Source organism: Podarcis muralis, chromosome 5 (assembly GCF_964188315.1).
Source record: "Podarcis muralis chromosome 5, rPodMur119.hap1.1, whole genome shotgun sequence".
NCBI classification, from domain to species: Eukaryota; Metazoa; Chordata; class Lepidosauria; order Squamata; family Lacertidae; genus Podarcis; species Podarcis muralis.
This window is the reverse complement of record NC_135659.1, coordinates 65,960,242-65,984,200: the sequence shown is the minus strand read 5'-3', so window position 1 is coordinate 65,984,200 and position 23,959 is coordinate 65,960,242. Positions and strand designations below refer to the sequence as shown.

General features: G+C 42.9%; 1 protein-coding gene across 1 annotated transcript in view; it reads right to left on the bottom strand.

Moving 5' to 3' along the window:
- WNT2B (Wnt family member 2B) overlaps positions 1–23,959 on the bottom strand; it is a 46,154-nt gene that overhangs the window by 7,436 nt on the left and 14,759 nt on the right. Inside the window, exon 2 of the mRNA XM_028734499.2 lies at positions 5,092–5,312. Coding sequence (XP_028590332.1) covers positions 5,092–5,312 — 221 coding nt within the window. The remainder of the gene's footprint in view (positions 1–5,091; positions 5,313–23,959) is intronic.

The following is a 23,959-nucleotide window of genomic DNA, read 5'->3' as shown; positions in this document are numbered from 1 at the left end:
AGAATAGTGAGCCAGGAGTCAGAAGCTAAGTGGTTTTGTACACTGCCCGAAGATCTTTGGATAAAAGGTGGTATATAAATTACAATATCAACACTGATTCAGATCAATTTCCAAGTACTTTTACTTAAGATCAAAGTCTTTGATATACCCTTTCTTTTCTTTTTAAAATACACTTAGAATAGTGCAGTCAACCGAGCACAATGAGATCATTACTTCCAGGTTTTTTTCCTTAAGAAATCTTACAAATTGGATTACTACATTTGCCATTGTTCTCTTATAAGAAAAACCGCTGGAACTAACTTTCAATGTGAAGTTCAAGTGTATATATTCAGAACCCCTTGCCTTCTCTTTCTCCATTCTGAACTGATTTTGTAATCTAATTTTAATCTAGTCTATGTGCATTCATGATATTTAGCAATCTTCACTAATCACAGCTATCTCTTCAACATTTTTTCTCCCTTCTTATTTTTCACATCTGTACATATTTAGCAATTTAGAGAGAGTATGCAAATATTTCATAATTGAAGTAAAGCATTAAATCATAGAGAACAGTCTACTTATTATAAGGAGAGTCTGGGCTTTTTACTATACATTCCAAGCCATAAGGTTTATGGAACTACTAGAGGTCTGTTGCATGGGGAGCAGTGCTGACCATTTGAGCAGCCAAAACATCATTGATCTATTGGTAATTACATGCATTATTGTTATTTAAAATGAAATTAAGCAAATAAAGCATCCATAGTAGTAACCATGAAAGACAAAAGCCAGCCTTTAAATTCAGTTATGGTAATAACTGTGAGACTCTGGGGCTTTTGTGAGCTGTGCCACTCTTTCTATGGATGTTTTCCCCCCTTTTTTCAGCTCTACTAGTTCTTCTTTGAAGAGCAAATCACCTGTAGGAGAAGCTGCTGTATACAAGGGTTTTAGTTTATCCTTTAGCACAGAACAGTCCCAGCTGCTTCTTTTGGGGTAGAAGAAGAAGAGTTTGGATTTGATATCCTGCCTTTCACCTCCTTAAGGAGTCTCAAAGCGGCTAACATTCTCCTTTCCCTTCCTCCCCCACAGCAAACACTCTGTGAGGTGAGTGGGGCTGAGAGACTTCAAAGAAGTGTGACTAGCCAAAGGTCACCCAGCAGCTGCATGTGGAGGAGCGGAGACGTGAACCCAGTTCACCAGATTACGAGTCCACCACTCTTAACCACTACACCACACTGACTCTCATTTGGGGTAGGGATATAACAGGGGAGATTATGGAAGCTATCAGGAAGGGGATGTTTGTGGTCAGTGTGATCCAATAAAAAGTACATGCCATTACCTACAGAAGAACATTTTGGACTTCATGGGATAGTTGGCAATATGTGATAACAGTAAAATATCAGATGCTTATTTCATCGGCTATTTGATTGGCACCCGAAGCCTAGCAAGCATAACAATGAAACTATGTTAACCATTGTAGAGGAGATATTCTGGGGGGTGCAACACAAGTTGATGAGACACAAAGGACACAAAGACACAAAGGTAAGGCTCACTTGCTACCTTGATGAGCCATGGATTCACTATGTTCATGATACACAAAACAAGGCATACAAAGTCAGGCATCTCAGATCCTTAGATTATTTTCTGGTTTTGAGCAGGGACTGGAGTTGGGTAAATTCAATGATCAAGCAACAGTGAAGGTCCTGCTGAAGAGGATGCCATGAAAATGGACTTCTTGGAGGTAAAATGTCTTTGAGAAGCAGCCTGGAAGACAAGGGTGTAGGGCCCTAATGAAGAAAGGTCTGCTGACAGAAGATGAGGAATTTCAATATTGTTTTTAATTTTCTTTGGAGAGTCTGTCTGATCCTCTGTTTGCCTGCCTTCATCTCCACAATGCGCCAAGGTTCGAATATCTTGGGACTTCTTTGTTCACATGTTTGCATGCATCTGTAGAAATTATCCTTTCTGGTTCCACACCTCTCTCCTTGTACCCCCTGAGTCTGAACAGCACGATCCTCCCATCATATCTGGGTGGCTGTTGTCTTTTTTTGGATAAATGCATATATAGTACCGCTCCTTCCAGAAGCTGTAAATCGCCTGGCAAGTCCCCACGCAGTGCAGGATGCTGCTTGGTATTTTATAGTTCTGCTTTGAGTTCGCATCTGTTTTTATAATGGCCATAAAAACAGCTGCAAATCAAAACCACACTGTTGCGTTCCTCAGACGCAGCCTTCGGATAACAGCTTCAAAGCCAGTGGTGCAATCTAGCATCCTTCAGCAGAAGCTGGAGAGGCAAATGGCAGGTCTGCTTTCTAGAAACAGGGACCGAAGGTAAGATCAGCTGGACAGTTCTTGGCTTTTATTGATTTAACTTAAGACAAGGTTCCATTAAACATATTCACATGCATAACTTGTGCTAAAGCAGCGTGCCTATCATTAAAAAGATTCCCTGCTAGGGACTATGTGAGATGTATGGCATATCCCATAACATCTTGTACCACAATGTTAAAGGGAGTGGGAAAACAACTATACTATATTCAATCTGCCAAGCAGAAAGAAAGATCAGCTCAAACGTGGAAGCAAAATAGACTACTACAGATACAAAACTGTTTTGTTAATGGACTACCTGACTACAATCAAATTTGCAAAGAGAAGGCAGGCTCCTGCCAAATATTAACACTTCGCGCACTAGATGTAAGTAGGCTGAGATGCTTATCTGGTAGGCAAACTTATTGATTTGGTGTTAGCCTATCTCAGTCTCACATTGCACAACATTATGATAAAAGGCATTATAGAGATGTGAATCCTGTCCCTGCACTATTTTCTTTGTAAAAATCAAGGACAAAAAGGTGTCTATGCACTTTCCTATACTTGTATGCAGACTGAGAAGAACATTGAGGTAGTGCACAAAACCACTTCTATACACACTAAACACTGAATTTCTGCCCCTGCATGCTTCCCTGTGTATCATTTAAAGCAAGTGTTTGTAACATTTGGGGCAGGGCTGAAACGCATCTATCGGCACAGCCAGGGCAGGGCACACTGGAGCTTTTAGACACTGATGTGTGAGGCCTTCCACAGGGGTGCGTTTTACTCCCTGACCACAGTCCCTCTTTGAGAGGAAGGTCAAAGCTGTGGCTTGGCCTTTTGCACTATGCAGGGTGACTACAAACTTTGCCCCAGCAGCTGATTCCCAGCCAGCTCCCGCTAGCCAAATATTTATATATCCTGTTACAGTTTACTTTCAAGCTTATGCTTCCAGAGGTGTTCTCTCCTATTCTGAAGTGGCTACTTCCCAGCACAGTGACATATCCTATTACTGTTTGCTTAGTATACAGGGGAAGCCAAGACATCATGCAGGGTAATTTAGGCCTTGCTCTGTCCACAGCGATTAGCAAAAGATTCTTCCTTCCTGGACAAAGCTAAATGCTATGCCTGCAGACTTGTCTCGTAAATGTGAGTCTGTCCCAGTCAGGTATGAAGCCGGATCTGAGAGTTCCAGTTCTAAGAAACTGCCAAACTCTCTCCCTCTGCCTCTCCACCCTGTTATCTCTGTACACATTTGCATGTATGTGTGCATGTCGCCACACCTCAAAAAGGATATTGTTGAGTTGGAAAAGGTACAGAAAACGGCAGCTGAAATGATCCAAGAGATGGAGTGACACAGAAAGGCTACTGGCCATGATGGATGGATGCAATAACAGTTGGAGGCAACATTATTTCTGAATATCAGTTGCTGGAAATCACAGGAGGGGAGAGTGATCTTGAGTTTGGGTCCTGTTGCAGAGTTTCACACAGCCATGTGGTTGGCCACTGTGAGAACAGGATGCTGGACTTGATGGGCCATTGGCCTAATCCAGAAGGATCTTCTTATGTTCTCATGTTCATAAGGGCTACTTCCATGTGGGGCTCTTTCTTTCTGAATTGGCGCACATAAGCTGTGAAATTATACTAAGGATATTGCCAACCTCAAGTCCTTGTAAAGTTGTACCTGCTTCCATAAATCTTAAATTCAAAATAATAAGTAAGTGGTCCATTTTATTTGCTTCTGTTTCCTGAAGCCTGGAAAGGTGCTAAAGCCACAGCGTTCAAGATTTTCAATAAAATTATTTCACAGTGAACCCACCTAGACAATAAACAGCTTGTTGCAGATCTCTTATTAAATGACAGAGGTGAAATCATTATGTGATCACTTGGCAGGCAGGCAGATGATTAAGGTAATCAGCATTATGCCTGCCACTTTCCCTCCATACTTGTGTTCACCAGAAACTAGTATTCAGAGGCATACTCCCTTCAAAAGTGGAGATATACCATAGCCATCATAGCTAGTAGACCTGATAGCCTTATCCTTCAGGAATTTGTCTAATACTCTTTTAAAAGGCTAAGGAGCAAACCCTACACAAATTCAGAGTGGAGTCCCTAAAACAGTTTGATGGTGCCTTGTATGCCTCCTTCCAGCAACCCCTGCAGCCAAGCTGGTGCCAAACATGTTGTTCTCCTTTCCTTTGGACCACATCAGCGAAGCCAAGAGGGGAGTCTTGTCATCTAAGCAGACCAGGACCTCCATACACACTGCCCAAGCTTGCGGCCTGGGGAGATAAGTGCTGCTAATGCAGCAGTTTGGCTTCACCCCTGGAGTAGGGTTGCCATACGTCCAGAATTTCCTGGACATATCCAGGATTCAGTCATCGGGAACAGCATCTGGGCAGAAATTGCTGAAACGTCCAGGAAAATCCAGACGTACGGCAACCCATGTTGGAGATGCCGATTTTGGCAGGTTCTGAAAAAGTAGCTACAAAACTTTATTTTTATGAGATTTTGCAAAAGAAGCACAACAATCTTTGTGTTTGGATTTTTGCTTTCTGAAATATGGCAGCCCTACCCTGGAGGCAGCCTCCATTGTCTCTCGAGACAGGCGGATGCCACCAACATGCAGGAAGTCGGTTTGAGATGCCTCATAGGAATGATAAATCAGTAATTAATTAATAAAGCACAAAGAGACAGGCAACATTGACTTTTTTCAAACAAGAACATCAAAATCGCAGGTCAAAGATTCCTATGCTGCACCATTCAGTGGGGCTCTCTGCAAAAAGGCGAGCTGCTCTGGGGACTTACTTCGTAGCATGACCCTGCCAAAGACTGTGTGGTCTCTGTCCAAAGTGCTGCAGTTCCAGCGGTGGTGACGGAATTGGTGCTGGCATTCCCGGATCCACTCTTTTGCTCCCTCCCCAACGGACTGCATAATGTCTGGGTAACTCTGGCACAGCTGCCGCTGCTTGTTGACCAGTCCGGGGATGTTATCGCAGATCACCCTTGCCCCCAGGGCCCCAATGTACCTGCAGGGAGAGAGAAAGTGACCCTGTAAAAAGAGCAGGACACAACTGCCAACTGGTTCAAAGTCTAGCAGCTACTGGTGGATTAGAATGAAGGGGGGCAGCTGGGTCAATGGCACATTTCCTCCAAGTGGCAGTTTCCTATTTCCTGACTTTGGCACAAGCGCTTACTTAGGACTGCTTCACACTGTTAATTTATGTATTTGTTTCTAATTATTGATATCCCATTTAAACAAATGGATTCTATATATAAAAGAAATTAAAATATACTAAGAATAAAATATATGTTATAAATTATTATATTTTCATTTTTAAAAAAAATAAAAACCCAGGGTGTATAGACTGCTTAGTCATCCATAACCTCTATGCAATTTAGAGAGAATGTAAAATATTCAGTAAAAAGTGTTCATAAAAATTGAACGTTAAAAGCAATCTAACTTAAATATTTGTCAAAACCTAAGTAAAACCAGCAGTTGCTAAAAATGTGCATCACCATAAACAATAGATAATAAAGATACATATCCAGATGGGCTTGCCTAAACAAAGAAGTATTTAGCAGGCACCAGAAACAAAGCAGTGAATATTAATAGTTATTAATTAAATAATCATTTTTTTTTTATTTTAATCTATATCCCACAATTCTTCAACAAAGCTCAGTGTGGCACACATGATTTTCCTTGTCCCCATTTTATATTCACAACAACCCTGTGAGGTAGGTTAAGCTAAGAGACAGTGACTAGCCCAAGATGAGCTGCATAACTGAGCAGGGATTTGAACGCTTGTCTCCCCGGTCCTACTCCAACTCTGCCGGTTGTAGAGTAACGTATGACAATCTTGAAAGATAGTCTATTGTTATTCTGGGTGTTACCTTTTTAAGGGAAGTGCAGTGGGCTGGGGGCTGTGCAGCCAATTATGGCAGCAAAGCAATTAATTAAGGGCTGGTGTAAATGGAGGTAAAAGGATCCAGGGGGAGAACTGAAGGGAAGACATTGTCTTCATGCCAGGTCCACCTGCAGATGGACAGCCACTCTACCCATTGAGAAACAACAGAGAGTAGATAGATCTGGCCTCTCCAGGCTTCATTAAATTACCACATCTACCCGCAACAATAGACCTGTTTTCTGATGTTAGTTAGGTTTACTTATTTATTTGGAGGATATGTTTCCCGCACTGAAAAAACCTGACACCAAGGCCAGTCAGCATGGCCAATAGACAAGGATGTTGGAAGCAGAACATCTGAAGGACCACAGGTTCTTCACCCTTGGCCTATGTCTAATGATCGGGATGAATAGAGACTGGTTAGGAAATACTGACCCGGTGCAAATTACAGATGCACACCGAATAAAGGTGTGTGGTTTTTTCCATGCCTTTGGGGTGGGCTTTCTGGCAATTTCAGGGCACTCTAAATGCACAGCGATTATTTGTTTGTTTGGGGGAAGTAGTTCTGCTGTAGGGCAGTAGCATTTTTCTATCTCTCCAACTGCAATATTTTCTCATTGGGAAAATGCAGCCCCCCCCCCCCGCCCAAATGTGCCAATTGCTATTGTTCTGAGCACTCTTATCTATTCCTATGTTTGAAACTTATAATGAAAGCAATAAACAGTGGCATAATTCCACACCCCCCACCCCCCGCTCCATGCCTCTGCCATTTTGGGACCTTTTATATGAGCTTACTGTTCTGAAATCCAGCATTGACAGTCTGGATTTTTTTAAAATAAAAAAATACATCTCCGAGAATATCTAATTCATGATAACCTGATGTTAGCCATATTCCAACCGCCCCCCTTTTTGGCTGCGTCTGAAGCTGATAGAACAAGGCAGACTTTTATTATTATTATTTAATCCTTCTGTACAAGTTTTTCTCCCTGAGGGAAGAGAATTTTGTAGGAGTAAAAACTGCACCATGTTCCAACTTGGATTTGAGTTGCCAACATGCCGGTCTTACACTAATACTCCAGACAGACCCGGCGGTGTGTGTATGTGTGTGTGTGTGTGTGTGTGCAGTCAATATGGGGACAGGGCATTGCTGAGCCATCAGGGTGCTCCTTTGGGTCTAACAAAATTATCCCAAGCCAGTGCCCTGGCTCAAAAGAACCTGCAACATTTTGCTGAATGAATGGTGTTAGGAGCCAGGCAAGTTGAAGAGCAAGATTTCGCAGCAGCACTAAAAGGCAGAGCAGCAAGGTGTATATTTCAAAGATGTCATTTGGTGTTTGAGGATTCCTGGTACATTCTGCAAGTGCAGTGCTGGTGCCAGCTTGAGGAATTCCAAACCCATGAACCATTCATACCAAAACAAAACACTTTAAAGCACTTTCTTGTACAAGAACTTGTTTTTAGCTGGAGCCTGAAGGCAAAAGGCTATTAAAAAAAAGAGAGTTATTGTACGATTCCAGAGAGCGAAACACCAACTATCACGAGACTCATTGCAGATTATTATTGTACTACTCAATTACACTTGCCTAGTCAGAATTTTATAGATGGTGACAATTATTACAGTATTGGCCTGAATATAAGACACACCCACAAATAAGCCGCACCTTTAAAATTCAAGGCTTATTTGTGGGTCCTGGCACTACTGCCCTGAACAGGGGATGGGGGCAGCTGGCACCAGCGCTCAGGGCCCTGTTCCCCAAGTTGGCACTGGCGCTCACTTTTGAGTGCGCTGCATGCCGGCCTCCTGGTACTACTGCCTTCTGGCACTCCCAGCACTACCTCCCCAAGCCGGCGCTGAAGGAGGCTTGGGAGCAGTGGGTGGGCTGCACGCCATTGCCCCGCGTTCCCGGGCTGCTTGGGGGGGGGAGGGGAGTTGCACAGCTTTGCTGGAGGCCTCCCCCCTTCCCCCTTCCTTAGGCGGTTAGGGGAGGCTTGGGAGTGGAGGGCGGGCTGCTTCCTGGGGGGGGGGGGAGAGCCATAAGGCTCACAAATATAAGTCACACTTTAACTTTTCACAGCCCGAATTTTTTTGGGGGGGGGGAAGTGTGGCTTATATTCAGGCCAATACGGTATAATTTATATAGTGCTGAGGACACCTTTCCTACTGTTTTTCAGCAATCCTTACAAGCAGCCCTGAAAGACTAGGATAGTATTGTCTGAGGATGAACTAAGTGGGTTTGAGGGGGTCACCGCTATGAACCCTGTGACTGTGCTTGTCAAATGAGACTGGCAACTAGGTCAAACAGGGTGGACAAGCTTAGCGTGATTCCCTAAGGAGGCTGAACTGAAGAAATAGCCAAGTACGGGTGATGTGTTGCCACAGAAACTTGAGACCCCTCTGCAAAGGGGCATACCTTTCTTCTCCCTTGGCTTGAGGTGACGTCATCAAGATGTCTCTCTGTGAAAAAAAAAAATTCCTTCCAGTAGCACCTTAAAGACCAACTAAGTTAGTTCTTGGTATGAGCTTTCGTGTGCATGCACACTTCTTCAGATACCAATCTGAAGAAGTATCTGAAGAAGTGTGCATGCACACGAAAGCTCATACCAAGAACTAACTTAGTTGGTCTTTAAGGTGCTACTGGAAGGAATTTTTTTTTGTTTTGACTATGGCAGACCAACACGGCTACCTATCTGTCTCTGTGAAAAACAGCTATAGATGGGCGGTCTTGGAACTGAGTCTGAGAACTGCAGAGGCATGGCTTGCTTTCTGTGACAGAGCTGTGGCATTAGGGGCAACCCCTAGAAAACCAGTGGGGAAGCAGGACCTGCTAGAATGTTCATGCTATGAAATTTCCCTCTTATGCTCAGCCGGTGTATTTGTGTAAATAAAGCCTTATATCACAAAAGTGCCATAAGCTTCCAGTGAAATCCACTCCAAGGAAACCAAACTTAAGATACATGGCCAGAACCCCGAAACCTTCCACCATTTAGAGATCAGGGTGCAAACATATATTTCATATATTCTATATTTCCATTTCTAGATAGGAGGCTGGACTCATTGGAGAAAAATGAGTTTCTTAGGGTCAACCTGTCATTTTGCGACGGGTGAAATTTGAACCAAGGTCTCCCTGGGTACAATTTCACCCACTGCATTAATTCTATCATGAACAAATACAGTCAGGCATGCTGCATCTGATCCTCAGCAGAACTCTCTGTGTGTTTACTCCAATCTTAGTCCCACTAAGTTCAATAGGACTTAGATCCAAGATATAATGGATAGGATTCCTGCCTTAGATGAACAAATCACATTGGTTGTTGTTAATATTCTCAAGGCTTCATTTTCAGGGCCCTGAAGGCATCCCTTCAGATCTTAAAGTAACCCAGACAGTTGAGTCAAGGATGGAATTTTCCATATCCATCAAACAGCATCATTTCATTCATTCTAGAAAGAAAGCAATCCTTCTCTCTCTCTCTTTAGGCTAGAGAATTCAGAGAATACCTCTGAAGCTGCATTTCTGGCTGAAAAGTTGAAAGGTTTGGGTAAGGTTCCAGTGTTTCAAGTTCCCAGACTGGAATTAAGACCCTCCCTTTAATAATAACGAAAAAGGCAATACGCCTGGGCAATATTTCACTGTCCACCTCACCATATGCTATCATTTGTATTAGTCACGGAGATAGCTCGCAGCTCTGCGGATAAAGACAAGGGCCCATTATTTTTGTCCTTTTTAAAATATTTGGTTTAAACTCTGGTGAGAAGTTGAGGTCATCTAGGGCTGGCGTGGTGGATAATAAACACTGCTCCCCACAGCCTTTGCAAGGGAGGGCTGTTTTGGCTAACACATATTATTTTCACAAGCTGGCTCATCAACCTTTCAGCAGCCAGAAAACACACAGAAAAGGTGGGGGTGGGGGGGGGAGAAGATGAGGCACTGGAAAACAGCCCCTGGTCAAGTGTGAGGAGGCATGGGATGGATGAGGAAGGGGACAGGGATTCAATTGTGGCCTGTGGAAGAGGAACTCTATCCAGGCCCGTGGCTGGTTTTCGGATCCAAGCTTGGTGTCGAATGATATGGGCAGAATGTTTTCTTGACCCTCAGACTGAAGAACATTAAAAGTCTAGGATGATCAGCCCACTCCACCATTTGCCTAGTGGCCATTCACCACACTGTGTGTGTAACCACTTGAAGAGCTGTCTGTCTGTGATGTCCTGCCAAGTGGTGGAGAGAGTTTTATGACTCCCTCACTTCCTGACTGGGTGTAGATGTGTGGTAAAATATTCACCACTTAGCAGGATGTTAGAGGCAAGTGGTTGCATGCACAGTGTGGCGAACCTATTGGGGTGAATGGTTGCCTATGTTCAGCCAAGGTTGCAGTGGACAGCTAAGGCCGCAGCACCACCAGATATTATCCTTCTTCAGAGTTTCTCAGTAATCTTTACTGAATCTTCCAGCTCCAGGTGCAACAGAGGAAGGGCATGGGTTTCATAGAGGCAAATGAAAGATCTCTTCACTCAGTATCTTAGCTTTATTAACAATTTAGGACATAGAATCATAGCACTGGAAGGGCCCGAGACGGTCATCTAGTCCAACACCCTGCAATGCAGGAATGTTTTTGTTCATTGTGGGGCTATAACCCATGAACCTGAGATTAAGAGTCTCATAGATATATTCTACTTAGGGATTGTTGGCAGGGGGAGGGAACCTGGGAACCTCCAGATGGTATTAGACTACAACTTCCATCATCCCTGACCATAGCCCTTGAAGATTGGATGATGAAAACTGGAGTCCAACATCACCTTAAGAGACTCAGCTTCCCCACCCCTGTTCTGATACAACCATACAATTCTTATCAAATTCTTAATTTTATCCAGCTTTTTCACTTCAAATTCAATAAACTGGAATTCTGTCATTAAAGAACACAAACTCCATGCCTTGATATTATAGCAACAACTACGCTGTGAACAGAAAACAGCTTCAGAAACTTCTAAGCAGTAGTGCAAAGCTTCCCTAAATCCTGGGAAAGCTGAAACTCTGCACAAACACCATACATTTAAAGCATGCTGCCAAAGAATCCTGGGAGTTGTAGTTGGTTCTTTACAGAGCTACAGTTCCCAGACCCTTAGCAAACTACAGCCCCCAATATTCTTTGAGGGGAGGTAATGTGCACCTATGCACTGGTGTGATTGTTGCCGGTGCTTTTTTCATATTGCCTATAGCAAACTGGACTTACGCACATTTGAAAACTACAGTGGTACCTCGGGTTACAGACGCTTCAGGTTATAGACTCTGCTAACCCAGAAATATTACCTCGAGTAAGAACTTTGCTTCAGGATGAGAACAGAAATCACACAGCGGTGGCGCGGTGGCAGTGGTAGGCCCCATTAGCTAAAGTGGTATCTCAGGTTAAGAACAGTTTCAGGTTAAGAATGGACCTCCAGAACGAATTAAGTTCTTAACCCGAGGTAACATTTAGATGTTAATCCACTTCCCGTCTGTTTGAACTGTAGCCTTAAAAAAAACAGCCCTTACAAACAACTGTCTCTCCCTCCCTCTCTCAACATTAAGCGCATCCTCATGACACTGAAGGGAGGCTCCCCCCCCTCCTGAAACAGGATCAGGGGTAGTTCTACCAGAGTGTTAAGGGGGAAGTTGCTTGGCTCCCATTGCGCCGCACTGTTTGTCCACAAGCTCAGAGATCTTCAGCCAAAAATTTCACGGTTCGTTTAACTCAATATGTGAAATTCGGTCCCCCTTTTGGCCTCTCCATTGCCTTGGCTTTCTCACTTTTGAGCTAGTTTCCTTCCTGTCCAAGCTCTTCCAGCCTCACCCTCCAGTCCTTAGGCCCCACGAGAATCTCTTATATACTCTACTTCCCCCTGCCCCATTCCTTGTGGCCCTTCCTTTGCTTGGCAATTTGCCCCTTCCTGTTGCTTTCTGTCTCATCTTCTCCCACATTCCCCCTTTGGGTTCCTGCTTATCATCCTACTGCCTAATGCCTCTGGTCTGTGCCTCCTTTTTCAACTACAGTAATTTGCCACCTGACCCTCTTTCAAAAGGGACTTGGCTCAGTTGGTAAAGCACCCGCTTTTCATGCAGAGGGTCCTGGGTTCGATCCCCAGCCTCTCCAGTTAGGGCTGGGGAGAGAAACTGGTCTGAAACCTTGGAGAGCTTTTGCCACTCAGTATAGACAATACTGAGCTGGGTGCCCTGATGGTCTGGCTCAGTGTAAGTTAGTTTCCTCTGTTCCCAATTCCTTACGTAGCCTTCCTGTTTGTCTACCACCACTTTCTCACCAGTTTCCCAGCACCAAGTTCGTGCTCCAATTTCTCTCAAAATTGCAAACTCCCCTTAGTCGCAAGGCTAAAATATTTCCTTGACAGCCATCTCCCACATTTACTTTTTTTCAAATGAAAGTTAAAACAGGTATGAATTTATAAAAAGGTAAAATCAGACTAAAAAAGATAGATGCATCGTGCAGTCTCAGTGAGGATAACATAATTCCCAAATACTCTTTAGCAGTGCTATTTTTCTAGAACAAAGAGGTGCTTGAACTCACCATGAAGAAGAAGAAGAGGAAGAGTTTGGATTTGATATCCCGCTTTATCACTACCCGAAGGAGTCTCAAAGCGGCTAACATTCTCCTTTCCCTTCCTCCCCCACAACAAACACTCTGTGAGGTGAGTGGGGCTGAGAGACTTCAAAGAAGTGTGACTGGCCCAAGGCCACCCAGCAGCTGCATGTGGAGGAGCGGAGACGCGAACCCGGTTCCCCAGATTACGAGTCTACTGCTCTTAACCACTACACCACATTGGCTCCAATGCCACTGGCTCCAACATGAATGCCTCCCTTGTCTTAGGAGCCAACTTCTAGGGGCCGAGGGCTCTTCAGCCCCCCCAGAAAATATTTGAGGGGGCCAGGCACTCAAATGTTAATGTGCATTGCCGTTTAAATGGTCTGTGTGCACCGTGTCATGTGATGTGGGGCAGGGCTTACCTGGTTCCCCAATATTTTATTCAAGTGGGCACCCCTGCCCCTTGTTCTCTTAGAATGGCAATGGTGCCCACCTGAGAGGTGCAGGAACTGAGTTCTGGCCAGTTCTGGCTGAAAAAAAGCCCTGCTCTTGAGCTGAAATCTGTTGTCGCAAAATTCCAAGATAATGACCAGATTTTAGATATCTTACTCCTTGTCATTTTTTAATGGGAAGGTTAATGACTGGCCAGTGAAAAACTTATGGTTGTACCTCCTGCTTTAATGCCATTGTTCAAATGATCCCTAATGCAAAAATGTGTCCAATGATTTCCCATTTATGGCACCGTCACTTGATATTTCAATAGCCTACCCACAATTAAATCTTTGCTCAATTATCCATTAAAATAAAAAGGAATAAAATATGAAATATAATATTATCAATGTGGTTTTGATTGCATGACTAGTTATTGTGCACTGCTACCACATTACATTGGGCTTAATAGCATAACATTTATTGTTTTTGCATATGAAATTGTTTTAATTTGTTTTTATATGTGGAATTGATTTCAGTTGGTTGTATATCTGATGTTATTTTCTGTGTTGTCTTTTAACTGTTCTTGGCTGGGGTTTTTTATTGCATTTGTGCGTTGCCTTGAGACATGTGTGGAAGGCAATTAATTAAATAAGGATAAAAGGAATTGCTTTCATATGTGGAACTGTTTTAATAGTTTTTACATATTTTTTATATGCCTTGTTTTTATTGCTGATGTTTTTATTTTGAAAATGCTTCAAAATTTATTCCGGGAAGTGATTCATAAATGGAAATGAATATCAGACAGACAGACAGACAGACGGTTAAGAATTTTGGACTAGGAAAGCACAGGCTCAGATCCCTTCTTAGCCATGAAAATTGAGGCAGCCTACCTTACAGGGTTGTTACTTGGATAAAATGGGTTGTTGCATGCAAGCTTCCTGAAGAAAATAGAGGCTATATATGAAGGGCCACTAAAAAAGAAACCATATGTTAAAAGTGACAGGCAACAGAGAGAGGGAGACACACAGATAAGATATGGCAGAAAGAATAAACTGGTCCACTCACTTTTACAATTTTCGATCTGTGGTATGGAATTGCATTGTAAGGCAGGGGTGGGGACCTGAGGTTTTTGGGACAAATGTGACTCATCAATCTTCTCTATCTCATCCTTTGGAGTCTCCTCAGGCCACAGCACCCACCAGCTCTGCTCTGGCCCTCTTTGAGGGCTGGATTTGGCTTTGACTATGACCGGCCTTCTTGCTTGCCTTGATGTAGCACTGTCTGGGTAGAACCCTCTGACTTTTGCGTGACTGCAGTGTAGCTTACTGTACAGAGGTGGGCTTCACATCCATTGCTCCACCAACTTTTTCTGCTGCCCCTCATCACCTGGAAATCTGCCCATGGAGGAATACAGGTTGAATAAATTTTCCCCTCCCTGCCATTGAAAAAGATGCTGTTCTAGCACCCCACCAAGACAGATCTACGATTTACCAAACTACAGGGTTAAAATCACTGGTTGACATTGCAGTAATTCAACCATGAGCTCACTCACAATAGGCAAGCAACATTTGGGGTTTTTTCTGGCATGTGTTTCTCAGTCTATGTCCTGCTCCCATTTGATGGATTAAAGTTGTACTACACTTTCTCCCTGAAAAGGAATTTTAGGAAGAGTTGCTTAATTTGACGACGGCAGCCCAGATACTCTTAGTCCAAAGATGGAAGGAAGAGAAAACACCTGCAAGAGAAGAGTGGACAACAAAACTGATGGACTATGCTGAGGTGGCTAAAATGACTGAAAAAATCAGGAACCAGGATGATAAAAACTTTAACAAGGAAAATTGTAATTTACTTGAGAGAACACTGTAAACAGTTGAAAACATTTAGCAGGATTGAAATAACACTTGCAATGTGAAAATAACTATAGATACAAATAGAGTTTTATGGACAAATAGAGGGCGATATGATATGCAGTCGAAAATGGTTATTAGCGGACTCTATGGAGGGAAGGAAGGAAGTCCAAGAATTTGGAGAATTCTACACTTTTTGATTTTATTTTGTGAATGTAAAATTAAATTGTAAAACTAATAAAAATTATTACAAAAAATAAAAACATGCAGATAAAAAAGGAGTAGCTTTATTCAATTTTATTTTTGCATATCAGGAAGTTTATTAAAATGTTCTGTGACTATTTACTCCACAGTGTGTATAAGGAGTTTGGAAATTGCCATACAGGAAATTGCCATACAGTGATGAAGTGAAAGGCTCCCTGATACATAGGAAGGTTGTGTAAGAGGTATTTGTTTTAAGAAAGATGTAAATTCTTCTGGTGCTGTTGATCAAACGTTCTTCTAGACCAATGATGTTAGGATCCCAAGGCTGACTATCTTTCCTTGAAGGAACTTCCAAGGATGCATAATAAATCACTAGTAGCCAGAGGTCTCTTGTCTTTGCTGTGAGAAATTTCAAAAGTCTCTGTTGAATTTTCACACTGAGAAAACGCCAGATGCAATTAGCAGGGAGTGGAGTTGCACAATTAAATGGGAGGGGGCACTTATTATGATTATTTTATCATTAACCTGTGCACTAATATGCTGTGTATTATGTTTTTATTATTATGCTTCCTAAATTATGTTCTTAATGTTGTACACCGCCCTGAGATATTTGGAGAAATGGTGGTATTTAAATCAAATAAATACATAAATATCATCTTCTTCTTCTCCTCCTTCCTCCAGCATGCATGCAAAATCTGTTCTGGAAGGTCCCCTAAGTCCTTCTGGAGCAGATTTTGAGGATGTGTGGAAGGCTGAAGAGGCGAGGCGAGGCGAGGAGAGTGAAGTCCATGAGAAGATGACCCTAATGGTCCTTTCCAACTGTACAATTCTATGATTCCAATTCTGTTCCACCCTTTTACAGAAAGAACTGGTTATATCCCATAAGCATGAACTGAGAATTTGACGCATAGCCCACTCTTACACTAGGGCCCATTCTTCCTGTCTTCTCTGCCCAGAGTGCATGGAACAGGACAGAGGTAGTCACCAGTGTGGTACAATGCCTGTAAATAACTGTTGTTATTATTTATTAAATATATATACTGCTCTTCATCCGAGGGTCACACAGTGGTTTACATTATAAAAACACAAAAATACATGACATAATAACAAATAAGACAATAACCCTACCCTCATGGCAAGACATGCAGTCGAGTTAGGTTACCCTGAAGAACAACAAAAGAAGAGAACCATCTTCTCCAGCGCCTTGTCCCATGAATGTATACTCCATGCACTACCTCACCCCATTGCTGCACTTCATTTTATAGGACCCTTCTGCTGCCTGGTGTCCTTCAGATGTGGTTGGATTCCAACTCCCATCAACCTTAGGTGGCAGGGCAAATAATTGATGGTGGTGGTTATAGCCCAAGGCATCTGAAGGGCAGCAGCTTGGAGAAAGAGCGCTTACGAAGCAGAAGCGGGAGGCAATGAAGGGTCAAGAAGTGTCAGTGTGATTCAAAAAGGGTTTAGCAAAGCCATGACACAAGCGAAGGAGCCAAGAGCAGACGTTAGAAGATAGCAGAGTTCCACCACTCATGGTTGTTTGCCAGTCTTTTCTGGAGGAAGCTCCTTCCTGACCCCAAACATGTTCATGCAGAGCCATCAGGTAGAGCCTCCCTAAGGCAAAGTTTCAAGTCATGTTATTGTCCGCAACTCACAGAGGGAGCCAATGATTTACACTCTTGTCCACTTTTTCTGCCAAGGGTCTTGACTGAGGCAAATATTATTTTAAGGATAAAGCCAGAGGGAGAGAGCATAGGAAGGTCACTAATTGCTCTTTTCCCCCTGCGGTCCACCTTGCCAACAATAGTCCCACTTCCAAAGCGCCAGCGTCATGCTGTGTGAGGTGATTACTGTCTGCGGTGATAGGCCAAGAAACTTCGGAGACCTACTTTGCATGCAATGTTAGCTAGCAGGCATGCTCTGTATCTAGTTCGCACAGGCATAAATAAATGAGGTCCACTAAAGAACTGGAACCGACACCAACTGCTTGCATTGTGCAGAAATGTGCCAAATGGGAAAGTAGCAACAACTTTACAAAGCCTCTGACCAGGCTGAAGTTAGGCCTTTCTTTTCATGTACCATTAATAACCTGAGCTGGACTATAATGGGACCTATGCAATGTAAGCTGATTGGGGGAATCTTTCTAACACCTCTTGTTTGTTTGCCCTTTCCCATCTCTTGGTGGGCAAGTTGGTTCAAGCCCACTACAAAGAAAGGTGGGGATGAAAGGATGCTATCTGGGTGGGCACATCTTCATGGCTTCTCTTTCTCCATGGATTCAGAAGATTGTGATGGAGTTGGCACCACTTTGTCCTCCTGCCCATCTGACACTCTCTCCCTCAGTGTGTGGATTACGGGGAGCAGGGCCAGCTCCCTTATGAAGCAAGGTGAGGCAATCACCTCAGGTGTCAGGATCCACAGGGGCAGCGGATCCCAATGTAAATCTTTATTCCACCCCCACCCCCCATTTTTCCTTGACAGGGAGCTGGGAACCATTTTGTGGTTTGCCTCAGGTGCCAAATTGTATGGTGCTGGCCCTGGCTGGGAGAGTAAAAGACTTGTGTGCTGTGTTCAGTGAGAAGGAAGGTAAGGATTGATGGATGGATGAAGAAACAGATTGGGGGGGGGGACTGTATAAAGAAAAAGAAGAGGACAGACACACCCTGTGGGGTATGCAAAGGGGAAAAGAAGAAGGTATAACTGGGATTTTTTTGGGGGGGGGGGAACCGTGCCATAGTCCAGAGTGAGAAGAGAGCTTGTGTTATGGGATGCAATAGGGGGAGGATTAACAAAAGCAGGTTAAAGAGAAAACAATTAAAATTATAAAAAATGATGTGCTTAATATACTGATGAGTTAACTCAAGCCATCTTGAGTTAATAAAAATGTAAACAGGATCTTTCAATGGTGAGTACAAAAACGAGTCTTCTGACATGAGCTTTTTAGCCAGCATTTGTTGCTAAGATGTATCTGTGGGCAGGCCTTTTGGTGAAATGTCAGAACCCAAGATGTGGAGGATGTTTGAGACTCCTGCATACTCTGCAGACTCTTCCTGCACCCACATCCATGACGGCCATATATTCTAACATGTCATCTCTTATTTCAGCCTCAGAGAATGCTACAGACCCAAAGAACATAATGGATATCCCATTCTAGGCAGCACATTCCATTTTAAAACAGGCGTGCACCATTATTCCTCCAGATGAATCACAATGATTGTAACAGTGTGACAGATGAATTATATTTTTCTCAGGATCTCCTTCATTGTGTGTAACAATTAAGGTCTTTGTGTACTAAATGGAAGGGGCCACCAGCTAACTTCCAAGTGGAGTCTGCCTGCCAGTTGCTTAAAATAAGATTAAAATCTGCTGAGATTCAGCCACTTTGTTCACTCCCATGCAGATTCTCTTTGTACTTTTAAAAAGTGATGCTCTTCAAAGCCAAACAAAATAATTAGCAGTAGCATTTTTAAAACTTGAGCTGAACCTTCCAACCAAGTGAGGAACCTCACTATCTGAGCTAAGCTGGCATATTAACTAGGGTTTGCAGGGAAACAATAATTTTTAAGAACATTGAAAGTGGTTTGAAAGAAGTTTCTCTCCCCATGTTGTACACATTCCTTTGTTTCGCTATTGCCTCTTTCTGAAACACCTGTTTACTGGAGCAGCAAGGAGAAATGAATTTATTACATTGGCTATGAGATGGGTGAGAGTTTGGATGTGTGGGAGATGGCTTTGGTTACTTACTCATTTGAGCACGCCGAGGGAAAACGTATTCTGTAAATGTTCAGAAATGCTCTCCCTCTCCATTGTTATGCCTTCACATTTTTAGACTGGACTCAGTCACTGAAAGGTTTCAGGCCTGAATTCCAAGTATATCTCCATTTCAAACCATGAACTGTACTTCCAGCGAATACCACATCATTGACACAACTCCCATTTAACCTGCGAATCAGGCAAAGGCCATGGTTACAGTACATATTAGAAGTGCCACCCTGCCCTGCCACTGCTGCCACTCTCACCACCATACCTGCTGCTGCCACCACCACTGCTGCCACTGCTGTGCACCCTGCCAGGCAGCGCCAACTTCAAGCGAGATCGCACCAATTTTGACTGAGATCTCACCAAAATAGTCTGAGATCTTGCAGCATGTGTGATTTTGGGCAAGATCTCACCCAAAATTGGTGTGACCCGGCCTGGAATCAGCGCCACTAGCAGCATTGCTTTTCTGCTTCTGGCAGAGGTGGTGGAGCAAGCAGGGCAAATCTACCTAATTTGCAGTTTCTGAAACAATGCACAAACTAAAACATGGTCTCCCTTTGAAATCTGCTGTTCTCTGAACTTTGCAATGCAGTTTGGAAGCCAAGCAAAATGTACAGAAATGCATATATTATTGAAAATAGCATATGGAAATGCATTATATAAGGGGAAAGTGGTTTGAAAAAATGTGTATGCTAAGCAAAACACAAAGATGTGTGTAGTAGGATGAATTTTCACTAAAATGCTCTTGAATTTTCATGAGAACTCTTTTTTTAAAAAAAGCAAACCGGTGTGGAAACATGGAAAACTTGTTAACGATGGGAGGATGAAAAACAGACAAGCCAAAACAGTCATATTCCCCCAACCCTCTCCATCACCCCTCTCCTTACACCACAGTCCCAATCCTGATTGCACATCTCTCCCCATCACTGCTATTTAAATAAGGAAAATCAGACCTGATATGCTTTTAATGCGTCAACTAGTTTGGTCCTAACTTTCCCCTTCTGATGAAGCCTAAGAGGTTTCAGAATAAGTCGCTCCTCTCTCCTCCCTCTTCCTTTCTCCCACTCTGAATCTGCTTGGCACTTCGCAGAAGAATTCACATTAGATGGGCTGGGAGAAGTGAAATTTTATTATGCGGCTCTCTCTCTCTCGCTCTCTCTCCCCCACCCCCCGCCTGCCTTTATTTTCCATGAGTGAATCTGTTATCAACACAGATCTAGATCTGCAACTGCCAAGTGCTCGTTCTCTCCCTGGCCCCTGAATGCAGCCTGCCCTTGACGCAGCCCTCAAGACAACAGAAGAAAACTGTCACATATCGCCTCCCAGTTGTTGTGCTCCCCCCTCCCTTGTTGTAAGAATCCTTTGGCTCTTCTTCCAATAAACAAGGAGAATCCTAAATTGCTTCTTGGATAAACACAACAATCAGAGGCAGCCCTGTCTATTTACTCAGCAACATACGTTTCATTTTAAACCCCAACAAGCGTGTATTCCCGGTGAGCACATGCTCCCATGAGGGAAGTGGGGAGCCAGAATCTCAGGGGAATCCAGATGCTCATCTTACTGTTATCCTACCCTCTTCATGTGGCCAAGCTGATGATTTTCTGCTCTGCTCTCAACTGAAAAGAGAGCTCACCCGGTACAACGGGTTGAAAATTGAACAGAAGGTTTGCCCAGGGGTGCGGTGGGAATGCAAAGTTGTTAAAATGTTTTTCTGTTGAAGAGGGATATATCCTTTCCCTCAAAGCACAAGGAGCCTCTGCTCCTGGCCTTGGGAACCAAAAGAGTCACTGGCGTGCTTTGAGGCAGGGTTGGGAATGTGTCTCTCCATATGGTGTTGGAGTCCAGCTCCCATCATTCTCAGCCAGCGTGGCCAATTTCTTCCAGCCAACTGTTACACTGGGGAGCAGGGGGGACAGATGACTTTCCACTAAGACTTGCAGTTTAACATCACATGGAGCGCCCATCCCTGATCTATATGGCAACCAGTGTGTGTGGATATGATTTCATGATTCTACTAACGATAATGACACATTGTGTCAACCCTGTTTCAGGTAAGATTATAGGTGCCTTCTTGGTTCAATATATTGCCTGGAACAAGATGATAATTTACCCCACTTCAAAATGTAAGTCAGAATTTTATAATTTACTCCTTTAAAAATGTCCGTATTGTTGTTTGCCTGTGTTGGGACTGAAGGCTGACTGCTGGTAATATTTAGCAGGTCTATAGTTTGGCTTACTACCCACAGTATCATTTGGAAGAAATGCTAAACATGTAATCCCTTCAACAGTGGATACCATCACAGCTTTCTCAATTGAATTAGAATTTCAGAGTGAAGCCTGAGTTATAGATATACAGGATGTTTTTCTAAGGGGTGGGCTGGTGGGGAGAGGGGGGTAGGTGGGTGTATGAATGGGTTGGCAATTGGTTATTTAAAGACTACACTTTAGATGTGTAGCATGGGATGTTGTCTGACTCATTAAGCACAATGCATTATGGTACATGATACTGTATTCTGCAAAGCTCAGGAGCCACCTGTCATACAAGTTCCTGTGATGGGTGAGTCTGACAGTTTTGGTTTCTGTCACACCCCCCCCCCCAATCTTAAGTTCAGTCGTGCACATTTCTATATTGTTTTGTTATATATTTTTAAAGGCTTCATGAAAATTCATCAGCATTTGAGTGTGAATTTCTCCTAACGTGCACATTCTGTCTGATATACACATTTTTGCAACCAAAACGTAATTTTTTTTTACATTCGTTTCATTAATATGTGCATTTTTTAATCCACACTTTGGTATGTCCATTCTTATAACACTTCTTTGGTTGTAGAACAGCATGGCACCATTTGGACATGCATGAATTTCGAAGGATGTCTGTGTTTCAGTTTATGTATTATTTAAGGACATGCAAATTAGGTAGATTCACTGTTCCATGCAAACTGAAACAAATTTGTCCCTCAACTCTACCTGAGATCAATGCTCCCCTTCAGTATTTTCACATCTCAGGCAACAAGCCAAAACTGACTTTCCCAGAATCCACTCAGGATTGTTAATGTATAAAATAGTATACAAAGTGAGGGTAGTGATTGTACCTTTAAAGAAAGGGGCATGCTATTTTATTTTTTATAGATTTATATACCACTTAATAATAATTTTAAATTTAGCAGTTTTATGTAAAATAGTATAAATACATTCAGGGAGTGTGGTAAAGCATACCTTAAAAACAGTACCTAACATAAAAACATCAAAATACAGATAAAATCAGTAGTTTCAAAATCTGTTTTGATAGTATTTAGTACGCACTCAAAACAGTACAATAAAATTGCCTGCCTGATAGAAATAGGCAGGGAGTCACAGAAAATAGATGTTGCTGTGCTAAAAAAAAAAGTATGGTGCTTGGTCCTTTTCGGTGTGGCATTATTCCACTCCTTTAGCCTTGCTAAGGCTTCTCCAAGAAGTGCAAAGGGAGTGTCAACTTTTTATGTGCCCACATTGCACATGGAACCTGAAGCCTTTCCCCTCCTCTTTGTTCAATGACTTCAAAGTTGACATGAGGCCTCTTTGGCCAGACAGGGGAGAATTGTGGAAAAGACCCAAGCAATTGCTAGGCAATGGGCCACATATTTTTCTCAGTTTCCCCGTCTGCTGATCTGGAAAGGGCATCGTGTTATCTTGACAGTGGTGCAGTCTTGGGCAGCTGTTTGGGTCACTCAGCTGCCAGTGCTGGCTTGTCTAGAGGAAAGACTGGGTGTACTTTGCACTCTGCAGCAGATCCAGCTATAGGCTGCATGCCCCTTTTCCCCAAAAACCATCTCTTCAGCCATCGATATCAGTTTTGCAATGGGTTGCAGAGCACCAGGAATGCAAAGTGTTGCATAAAAGCAAGATTTTTTCTTCTTCTTAAAAAAGTAATATTATTATAAACTCTTACTACTTCGTTAAACCCTGTTGGAAATGAGGTTATCCTGGCCTGTTAAAATAAGTTGACGCTGTGGAATGATTAATAGTCCTCATTTCCTCACGTACAGTCACAGTACTGAATTGACACCGCTGGTCACACACAGCTACCTCTTATCCTGACTTAATTTTGGTGGCTTTATTTTTATTTCCCTGTCATCATTCTATAATAATTTTAAACATATTTTGGGCAATGTTCTTTCATACCACTGAAAGCACTCCAAAACAGCCCATCAATGGATTTCCTCCAAATGTATGTTGTGGGTATTCTATAACAACATACAGGGTGCATGGGGTTGGGGTGGATATGGGAGGCTGTTAATTTCCAAAGGAGAGATGTTGAGGTTTAAATTTTTCTAGAAGCCATTATCTTCAGACCAGCTTCCTATTTTCAGCCACCTAAGGATTAAGTGTACATCCTTAGAGACATTCTGGCCTCCCTTTCACTTCTTTTATTGAAACAAGCCAGCTTCATAACCTATGCCAGGGGTCAGCAAACATTTTCAGCAGGGGGCCGGTCCACTGTCCCTCAGACCTTGTGGGGGGGGGCGGACTATATTTTGAAGAGAGAGAAAAAATGAACAAATTCCTATGCCCCACAAATAACCCAGAGATGCATTTTAAATAGGACACATTCTACTCATGCAAAAACACACTGATTCCCGGACTGTCCGCAGGCCGGATTTAGAAGGCGATTGGGCCGGATCTGGTCCCCTGGCCTTAGTTTGCCTGCCCATGACCTATGCTGTGAAGTTGTCTTGTTTTGTACAAACCACTGTTAGTACTAACCAGAGTTTGTTGGGTATAATTAATTACATGACAAACTCTGGTTAATTAAAATAAAGGATTTTTTTGGGTGATTTCCAAATTCAGCCCATGTGTTCCACTGCCAAAACTCAACATGAGTTCTGTGTTCTACAGCCGATCCATGATGAGATCAGGCTCATCATGAAGTTCATGAACTTTGGGTGTGAGGCCCATTATCTTTAAAGTCTGGAGCAACTT